Consider the following 11,037-nt stretch of genomic DNA (forward strand, 5'->3'; position numbering starts at 1 on the left):
ACGAAGGGTGCAAAGCATAATTCACACCTGGGAAAATGCAGACAATGGGCACCTCTGGTATGTGATGGGCGAAGATTCCTCTCCTGGGACAGTGCAGGCGTGTCAATTACTGGTACTAGCCATCAGGACGGCAGGAGGCCCTGGCTCGTCAGCTAGCCCATTTACTGTCTGGTTTCTGTTTATGGTAGAGTCAGGGACAGGCAGCACACCTGTGTTCCCATGGCATCAAAGGCTGACTGCCTTTCTCTTGCTCTCTGGGGGGGGCTGAAACCAAGATGGGGTTCGTGTCTGGCTACAGGGGGATAGCCTGACATCAGCACCCCCCTGCCTAGACTCTGCACAGTAAGCAAGAGGGTCCTTGGAGCAGCTAGCCAGGAGCTCCAAACAGTGTAACTGCGGAGCACTAGGAGAGGGGTACCTGAACACATGCCACTGTATACATCTTCCTTAATCAAGTGTGCGGCATTTAATTCACTCATGGGTAGCTGCATGACTGCTCAGCTGAGGGGAAAACAGGGTGTCTCTAGGGATGTGAAAGTGTAAATGGCTAACTGATGAACTAATTGGTAACATTCACGGTTACACATAGGCTCCTGGTACGTGTGGGAAGTCATCTTAAAAGTCGTCTCCATTAATTCCTGGGGAGCTGCCTACTGCCCCACACTGCTGCCTCTGATACAGTTTTATAATTTGATAACTAATAGATTAAATGCCTTTTTGGTGGAAAGTGCTGTCCCATAATAAGGAGACAGATTCTTTGGTATGAGCCGACACTTTTTCATCACTCAGTTGGTACAAGAGGGTGGATTTAGTCTTTAAGTGGCCAGCAGAGAAATTTTCCTTTCAGAGTGGACATCTGCTCATGTAAACTAAGCAAAGTCGTGTGTGTGTGAGAGAGAGCGAGAGCTAGCTAGCTAGCTCTCCTGTCTCTCCACATATATCGGTGGCTTTAGTCAGAGCTGCCCTAAAGCTGCTGTGACCATTGTTGGGGCTAGCCTGCCACTGGATCATGGAGCTGTACCCTGACCAGACTTCAGAGAGAGGGTAGAATTGAGCTTAGAAAATGTTCTCATTGGTTGGTCTGGGCACCTCTGACATTATTTTAAACAGCACTGCAAAAATAAGACCAGTAGCAAAGCTCCATGCTCAACACAACCCAACTGGTTGGGTTTTTATCACCAAAACTCTGTCACCCATAAATAGTTTTCTTCACTCTTCAGATAGCCAGAGAGAAAGATTTCAAGTTTTGAGGGAAGGAAAGGAGTAAGGAGATTAAAAAAAAAAAAGTGCAACTAATGTTTGAACGTGTCTTTTACAGGTGCACACTTATGTCAACACTACTGGTGTACAAGAGGAAAGAAAAAATAGGTCAAGTGTGCATGCACCACTGGAATTAAGGCTTTCCAATGTTGAAACAAGCAAGACAACAGAAGATCACAATTGCATTGATGATAGAGATGCTCAGGTTCTCTTGGAGCCTGGAGGAGTCAAATTTGTTTTAGGACCAACACCTGTTCAAAGACAATTAATGGAAAGAGAGCAACTGGAGCAACTTGGGAGAGACCAAGTTAGTGGCAGTAGTATGAACAACTCTGAATGGGACACTGGGTATGACAGCGATGAACGTAAAGAAACACCTTCTGGTAATAAACTCGTGTATGAAAATCTAAATAGATTATCAATTCCTACTGCCTCAGGAGTCAGGAGAGGTCGTTTGACATCAACAAGTACCTCAGATACCCAGAATATCAACAACTCTGCTCAAAGAAGAACTGCATTATTAAACTATGAAAATTTGCCATCTTTGCCTCCTGTTTGGGAAGCCCGCAAGCTAAGTAGAGATGAAGATGACAATTTAGGACCAAAGACCCCATCTCTGAATGGTTACCACAATAACCTAGATCCAATGCATAATTACGTAAATACAGAGAATGTAACTGTGCCAGCAAGTGCTCATAAAGTAGAATTTACACGACGTCGGGACTGTACACCAACAGTCTTTAACTTTGATATTAGACGTCCAAGTTTAGAACACAGGCAGCTCAATTATATACAGGTTGACTTGGAAGGTGGCAGTGACTCCGACAACCCTCAGACTCCAAAAACTCCTACCACTCCACTTCCACAAACTCCAACCAGGCGCACAGAGCTGTATGCTGTGATAGACATTGAAAGAACTGCTGCTATGTCAAGCTTGCAGAAAGCACTGCCACGAGATGATGGTACATCTAGAAAAACTAGACATAACAGTACTGACCTGCCTATGTGAGCCTGGGAAGCATTAAATCATTTGCACCTTTTGTGAAGTTTATAAAATTGAAGATGCAAATAGTTCATTTGCATTTCTTAACACTAATGCCTTTTATAGACTAATAGACTTTTTTCTGAATACTTCATGAGCTTGTTTAACTAAAGGGAAATAATGTAGAGCAGGTACTCATTAAATAACACTATTTCATTCTATGTAGTAGTAATTGCTAACTAGAAGCATTGCCACTTTTCACAGTGCCTCTTTACTTGATTAGAGTTGGAGTGACATGCCAGTTCTGAAGTTATCAATATTCTGGCCATGTGCCTATAGTCATTAATGGCATTTATAACATTTTATAAAGCCTTGTGATGTACATTACTAGCTGGTAGCCCTAATTTTGCAAAGTTGATATTTGGACCTTCACTCTTCATTCATTTTGCCTACTCCAGTATGAGGAGTGTGAGTAATTCATTATCCAGTCAGTTAGACTTACCTGATATTTTTTGGTTCATGTGAAGGGGTATAAACACCATGCTTCTTTGTATATGTCAGTTCATTTTTTGTATCATTTGGACAAGCTTCAGATTTAAAGTTTTCTTAATTTCTGTAACACTGAGGGGTGACATCAAGTTCACTTCGTCAGAGCTGTAATTGCATCTGAAATCAGCCGTAAGTCATTTCTGCTAGAAAAGATTTCCAAGTGGCCATATCAAGCTTCCAAAAGAGTTTTGCAGAATTTTAATCTGAGTTTTCTGAAGGAATACACAGGTTGGTTGTATCTGTGAATAAGGTTTTCCTCAGTTTCACAGTTCTGCTCACTTTTCCATGTTCATGTGCGAGATATCTTCTTTAACTGATTCTGTAATGTCTGTAAATTAAGAAGAGTTAGGTTTTTGTGCATAATTATAACTGTTTCAGGTTTTTGTGTGTGTTGCTCCTATTCAGTTTGCACATGGTAAAAAAAACACTCTTGAAGGTCCAGTGGGAACTTTTGTTCTTAAAAGGGTTGCCTTTTTCCAGTGTATTATTGTTTGATTTACATCTCAAAAGTGTAAGTGTCCAGCAGCCTACAGCAAGTTGAAAAGTGTATTATGTATTTGTGTCTTCCTCTGAAGCATCAAATATAGTTCATCACAGGAAGCAAAGAACTGCATCTGGTAGTTCAATGCAGCAATTATTAAATTCTAGCATTGTGGAGCTATAGATGATGTACTTGGGTTTAGAGAGAATTAGTGACTTAAAATATGTAAAGAATTTTCTGAAGGTAATATCTATGAGCATACATATTTTCCTTTTGCATGTAGTAAACTCAGTACCTCTAATGGCTTAATTGCTGCTCAATGTTATAAGACATCCAGGTAGAATCCATCTGCTGAACATGCCAGGTATACCCTTGACAGTCACTACTCTCTATATTAATAGAATTGATAGCAGTACAGAAGCTGCAGCACAGGACCAGAAAGAAAAGAGATTAAGCTTGAGCATGTGATTTCAAAGAAACTGACTAATATGTGAACTTGTGTGATGTATAATAATCCTTGAGCTGTGGGTAAGAAAAAAATCACGTTCAAGAAACCATGGAAAGGGTCCTGAAAAAATCCTTAGGGTCCTCATGCAATATTTAAATTGAACTTTCATTTAAAACACTGTTTCCGGTCCTTTGAATACTATGAAGGACGTTCCTGCTTTCTATTACATTTTCTTTTTTCTTCAGCCAGATAATAGCAGTAGGAGTGATATTTCCAATACATTTTTCCTGTTCACGCCAGTGAGAGAGAATGGTAACCTCACTTATATCTGCCAGGCCTTTTTTCTTCAGGAAGGATTTCCAGTGTTCTTTACAAACTTCAATACTGAAATGCATCCGGATGCACAATCAGTACACTTCACAGAAGCAAGGGAAGGGGAGATTTAGCTGGGGAAAATGTAAGAAAAACTCACTGAAATCAAGAAACTTTTTCATAATCGTTTCACTATTAGTCTATGCACTTGTATACATTTTTTTGCATGAATTAGGTGCTCAAAGTGAGGGACTAGTAGCATTCATTAGAAACAGACAGTGCAGATGTATAGGGTGCTATAATTACTCCTTGCTCAGCCCTGACATTGCACCTCTGTTTTGATTTGCAATACATCACACATATATTAATCCTGGATCTGTCTTGAACTATGATTGCCAATTGTTGCAAATGATGTGGTGGATGTGTGAAGTGGGCAAGAACTAGAATGAAACCAACACGTTCTTGCCAATTTTGTGAGCTAAGGCAAAATTTCAGCATATTTCCTGCTCTTAAAAGGTTAGGATGCTTAACTCACCAACTAGCTTATCTGGAGACTTTTATGGCCCTTATCCTTATAGTATCTGAGTGTCTTAATCATTAATGGATTTTATCCTGAAATGGTCCAGTAGAGTAGGGAAGTACCATCCCCAATTTACAGATGAGGGAAACTGAGGCACAGTTGGACTATACATAGCTTGCTGAAGGTCACACACAGTTTATGGTTGACCAGGAATTCAATCCAGCTCTCCTGAGTTTTAGTCCAGTGCCCTAGCCACTACATCATGCTTCCTAGCCAAGACCTACTGTGGACCATTCAAAATAATGTTGTTTCAAACTCTTGCAGTTTTGAGTGTTGTAATATTTAGCATTTTTCTTAACTTTAGATCCTGGAGTTGTGAATACTGAAAAATCTCATTTTTTTCCTTTTATTTTTTCTAAATAAAGCTACATTTATTATCTTCTGGAAAAAAAAGCTTGAAAATGTGATTCCTAAAGGATCAAAAACCAGGAGATGTCTAAAAATAAGCTAAAATCCGATTAATGATATTTGAATGCTTGTTGTTGGCAGTACTTTTAATAAGACAAATGTAGAATAAATCACTTTCCCTTTAGGTGCAGCATATCGCTAACATACAGAGTGCATTTTAGCATTAAAGATGTTAAGTATGGTGTTTAGGTTCAGACTGTTACCTCCTTTCACACATTCTTTTAAGAACATCCCTAAACCTCTTCCATTTCCCTAAGCAGGTAATGACGTTGATTAAGCTGGATAGAGATAGGAACTACTCAATTCGTTTATGGAATTGTTTTATTTAATTTTTTCCATGAAGTAGTTGCACTTTACCCTTGGAGACTTGGTCTTTTTAGAGCAGGGGTGGCCTGGATCTGGCCCCTGAGGCTCAGGCCCCCCCAGCATTGGGGAGCCCGTGCTGGCACTCCAGCTCCCCTGCTGCTCCACCGCAGGGCTGGAGCATACACAATTTTTCTTGGCTATGCCCCTTTAGGCTCTAGTGTGGGAGGGGAATGTGGAGAGTGTCTTTCTCAGTTGGGGGCCACATCCATGAGGTTTTTGTGTATTTTTTGTGTGTGTGTTTTGCTCCCCACCCCTGTTGTGATGTTAGACCAGGATTTCCCAACCTATGGGTCAGGACCCAAATATGAGTCGCCATTACATTTCAAAAGGGTCGCTAGGTGGCTCTTAAGGAGCCATTCACACATTTTTTTTGAATTGCCCTGGGTCACCAAGTCTTCCTGACTTGTCAAAATGGGTCTCCATCTGGAAAAGGTTGGGAACCACTGCGTTAGACTATCTGTAGGCCTGGTGGTTCAGTTTTGAGCTGAAATTTCCCAACTGTATTCTTAAGCATATTTATTTGTGGACCCACAGGAGCACAGAGCAAGATGCAATAGATGTGTAACAGTTTATTGGAAAATAACTGGCATAATATGTGAAGATTACCTAACCAATGCCTACATAAAGTGGCAATATTTCTTCTAATTCTGCTACATTTCAACTATGTGCAGTTGGCCCGTGCCTTTCAGGCACAGACCTCTTCCACACTACTGATCCTCCAGTGTATAAGATCTTTAAGCTAGAAATAGTTTCCCCATATGCCACAGCTAGTGAAACATGCAGTGTTAATGAATTATACTACTTTTCAAAGAACTGCTCTAATGAATTCTTCTTTGCAGCATATAAGATATGAGGCACTGTCCAAGACTGCACTGTTATTGTTGCATTGAAAATGTCATTAAAGCTGGCTTTTAATCCGTTGGTTACTGTGACTGGGATCCTAGGGAGCCACACTCATTCAATTTAAGTGAATTGCAAAGAATAGGACAAACAATCCTCAAAGCTGGTGGATAGTCCAATATTTAGATTTACCAAACCAGCACAAAACAGCTTCTATAATATATTACTAGATACTCAGGAGTCAACAACACAGTTCCCTTAAAATAACCAACCTCAGGCCTCCATCTAAATACCCAAGTAAAATATGATGCAGATTCATCAAAATCTTACACATCATATAAAAAATCTACCAATCCCAAAGGATTGAACACGTTACCTGCCAAATTAATGAATATTCCAGAACTTATCCAAACATACTTACAGCCAATTCTTACTAACTAAACTAAGATTTTGTAGAAAAGTGAGTATTGGTTAAGAGCAATATACATTGATATGAATATGGACTATGGAGTTCAGATTCATAATAGATATGTTGAATTTTGTAGTTGCAAAGAGTTCTTCCAGAATTAGTCCATAGATTATAATCCAGTATTCATATTCAGGGTGATCCAGATGGGTCTGGAGATTTCACTCTTAACATAAAGTTTTCCCTGATAAAGCATCAAGCTGATCTGAGGTTAAAAGGATCTGGTTACAAATATCTTCATACTTCTACAGCCCCAGACTTCTCTTCAAAGTGCAATCTTGTACACTTATTTCCTAAGTATCACTGGTTCATAGGTAATTTGCTATATACTTCAAAGAGAAATCAATACAGTGACATTATTATATTTATAGTTTATTTAAATGTTAAGATCTCCTTTTGATCTCTGAATTAACAGACTACAGAATAGAAAGGACCCATTTGATTACAATGTTAACCTCTAACAATAAAAATACAAACACCAAGATTGAATTTGGGTCATTTATTTCTGTAAGCTGCTTAACCCTTTCCTGGTAGCGTGTCAGTTACACAAAGAAAAACAAATACATACTTCAGAGATCCAAAATTATATTACAGTTTTTTAGTGATTGCATCAAATAGATTTTAAAATGAATAATTCTGAAAACTTTAACTAGTTTTATAACATTATTTTGGTTTCTTCTCTGCAGTTTCTAAATAAAAAAAATTACACATTTACTGATAATATATTCAGTATATGGTACAGTATTTATACAATATGGCCCTATTCTTGCTTTCATTTCAATAAATGACAAAACTATTCAGTAATAAAGCATCAGACTCCCAAGGATTTCTTTACATTTTGCACTTACTCCTTAAACATGCTAAGACATTTGACTATCAGTGTGTTCAGATCTGACACAAAGCATTTTATTGCAACATAGAGTGCAGTTATTCTGAGCCACCAGTAGCATACACAGGGCTCAGGTCAAAATTTCAAAGCAGGACCACTTTGTGGCCCTGCTCTCTACAACAACTGCATGAGCATCTACACTAATAATGTTCCTTGGAGCCTCATCTCCTCTTGTTGAAGAGCTAGTTTCACCCTCCCTAGTGTTTATGATAATCCATCACCTTCAACCCAGTCAAGCTTTCATATTCACTCACAACCCAGATAGGCACTGAAAAAATTGGAGGCATCTACACTCAATTCATTCAACTTAAGGTAAATTAAATAATACTTTCATGGCATGACAACCTGAAAGTGGTATCTAAGTGTGAGACAGAGCATTGGTTTCAGTGAAGTTAGCCAACTTACATCCACTGACTATCCAGTCCACAATATTCATTTCGGTACCAGGGTAGATATATTTAGTCCAGGAAAATGCAGTATCAATAGAGGACAATTTGCCTTTGTCATCTTTCACTTTTTCAATGAAGAGTGAACAGGTTTTCATTTAGTTGAGTTACTACATTGAGTGTGTGATGATTTGGAGCTCTGTTTGGTAACAGAACTGTCTGCTTCATATAAGCTGGAATCTCTAGCAGAACTCTATTTCTGCACTGTACTGTTACTTATGGTTGCAAATAAAGATGATTTTGAGGAACCATACCGTAGAAACTTGTAGTGCACCTAATTGATCTCTTATGGGAAAATTTCATTTCTCTTGCCTGTCACTAGAAGAAGCCAAGAAAAGTTTAAGCCTGTTTGTTGACTGATAGAAACTGATTTTGGCATTTAAATAGTTTTTTTCCCCATGAATAACAGCTTAGGCATTCAAATTTAACAGATGTATTCATAACAATATTTTATCAAACTCATTTAAGGAGTGCTCACATCAAATTATTTTACGTTCTCAAAAAAAAAAAAAGGCCTGGGGAGAAATTAATTCTAGCACAAAAAGCTGTGTTAACATGGAGTTAAGGTTGCTGGTGTCCATTTTTAAATAGTACTCAGTAAAGAGACAGGAAAACTTGATTTAAAATTTTTACCGTCTTTAGAAATTATCTTCTTCCAGACAATAGGCATAGAAAATTAATAGGATATTAAAATTTACATAGCAGACTTAACTCTGACCATGCCTCTGTTAATATTTCTTGTAATTGTACTTCAAGTATGACTAAGACATTTGTCAGATGTATTATTAGGACATTATCCTAGTGTTTACTCCAGTTTAATGCAGTCTTTTGTGTGGAAATATGTAGGTATATAGGTGGAAATATGTCTGAGAGATCTTTAAAAATCATGAAACAAATATTGGACTTCTCTATATTTTGTTTTATATATTTACAAAGGGCATTTAAATTTTTTCTTGCAGCTTTAATAATTATCTAGTGTGATAATACACATTGTGACAAAGTTTTCTGATATATCCATTACTTTGCTGTATTTCTATTTAATGTAGCAAATACATGTATATACAAATGAGATGATGTAAAAATATAATTAAGAATTAGATTGTATGCTCCTCGGGGCAGGGACTAAGTCTTCCTTTGTGTTTGTAAAGCACCTAGAAAAATGGGACCCCAAAGCTGGTTGGTGTCTGAAAATGACAATGATAAATTTTGGAGACGATGACAGAGATTCAGGGCCAGATCTTCACCTTTAAAGCATGAGTACAAAGTTGTCATGAAGCTTACCTTTCCTTTCCTTGAGTCTGGCGCTATTTTCCAGGTATGTTCCCCCCACCAACTGTAAACCAGTCGAAAATCACAGCAGGTGACAAGCATAGGAGTATATAGCAGCTATGATATCCTCTCTACTGCAGCAGAGGGGGGGTGTGAGGTAGGAGCCTTTCTGTGGTGATCTTAAGCTGGAAACAGTGTCATTGAAGCCAACAGAAATATTCATTCACCACTGCAACCCACAGAGAGATTTCTGTTAATTTCAACATCTGTTGAACCAGGTGCTATCTGATCAGATTCTGCTGGCAATGAGTGCAAAATGACTGCACTATCCCAGAGTATCTGGCTGATCATGCTATCCAGGAATGACCTAAAAATACTGTAAAAATGTAATTGATTGAGCTGTTATGTATGAAAGAAAATTATAAGTGTGAAAGAAACAGCTCAGGATTGCTTGTATTTTTAATGCTAGGAATGGGCATCAGCAGCCTTGACTCCAAATTTAATGCAAGTTTTAGATTGTACGTGTGTGCGTGTATACACACATAAAGTTTACTATATATTTGGTACTAACGTGTTTTCCCTGAAGTTTGCCAAATCGTAACGCAGACATTATTACTAGTAAGATATTGGTACTTAATTACTGGATGTATAGGAAATGCTTCTGGTTTGAAAAGTATTGTATGGTATCCCACAATACAGTGTATAACATCTCATTCCATTGTTGCATCACCTAGGGCTGTTACTTCGGAACCATTGTCTTCATCTTAACCTAAACTTCAAATTTGCAATTACAGTAAAACTGAATACAGCTCTAGCATGAAAGCTGAGTGGTAGTTATAGTACAGCAGTCACCATTGTGCCACAAATGCATTTATTAAATGCAAAAATATATATTTCTATAAAGGCCAAAATCACGTTTTATGTTCCTTTACTGTCATTATATTGTATGATATTGTAAGATTATTTTATGTTCTAATTTGCATTATAAAATGTTTTTTCCTACTTTAAAGGCATAAATATAACAACTTTGTATAAAGGTAGCTTTCTAGATTTTTATTTCTTTATAAAAAAAAGTCTAAATAGTGGGAGTACCATTGCCAAATTGTTTATAAAATTGTCATGAACTTTGCCCCATATGGTTAATCTTTTACAAACATTCCGTGTTTTTCTGCATAAATACAGTATTTTTATGCTGTTTGAAATCAGCATATTAGAATTTTAATTTAATTTTGGTTTGCATTTCCATTACTGATAGCTTACCAAAATGTTCATTTAAAAAATGTATTGTGTAATGTTGCCAACATTGTTCTCCACCTTCATCAGTGCCAACTTCATTTAAAAAAAAAATTGTAGCATGGCAATAAAAATGATTTTACATTGTAGTGAGCATGTGGCTTTCTTGCTTGTGACTAAGTTATTATTTTCGTTATTCAATATTGGGTGTGTTGTACCTTCAATCCAATAGAAAATATTCGTCCTTTTTTTTCACTGTTGTCCCTGGCATACCCATAGCCTTATTAGCTGTCGTATGTTTGCTGTATTTTTTGGATTCTGATTATCACAAAGATGCCTCTGTTCTATTTTTGTAGTATTACTAGGACATAGTAATCCATCCCCTGCTGCCCATTCCCAGTCCTGACAAGCAGAGGTAAGGGATACCATCCCGCCCACATGGTTAATAGACATTGAAGGACCTATCCTCCATGAGTTTATATAATTTTTTAAGTTTTGAATTTTTCCT

The 11,037-nt window shown here is 37.7% G+C and overlaps 1 protein-coding gene across 1 annotated transcript in view; it reads left to right on the forward strand.

Moving 5' to 3' along the window:
• FRS2 (fibroblast growth factor receptor substrate 2) overlaps positions 1–10,678 on the forward strand; it is a 98,553-nt gene extending 87,875 nt beyond the window's left edge. Inside the window, exon 7 of the mRNA XM_075931650.2 lies at positions 1,319–10,678. Within this exon, the coding sequence (XP_075787765.1) occupies positions 1,319–2,269 (951 nt within the window). The 3' untranslated portion in view covers positions 2,270–10,678. The remainder of the gene's footprint in view (positions 1–1,318) is intronic.
• Positions 10,679–11,037: the final 359 nt, after the last annotated feature.

The sequence above is a fragment of the Pelodiscus sinensis genome, chromosome 1 (genome assembly GCF_052426305.1).
Source record: "Pelodiscus sinensis isolate ZL-2025 chromosome 1, ASM5242630v1, whole genome shotgun sequence".
NCBI lineage: Eukaryota > Metazoa > Chordata > Testudines > Trionychidae > Pelodiscus > Pelodiscus sinensis.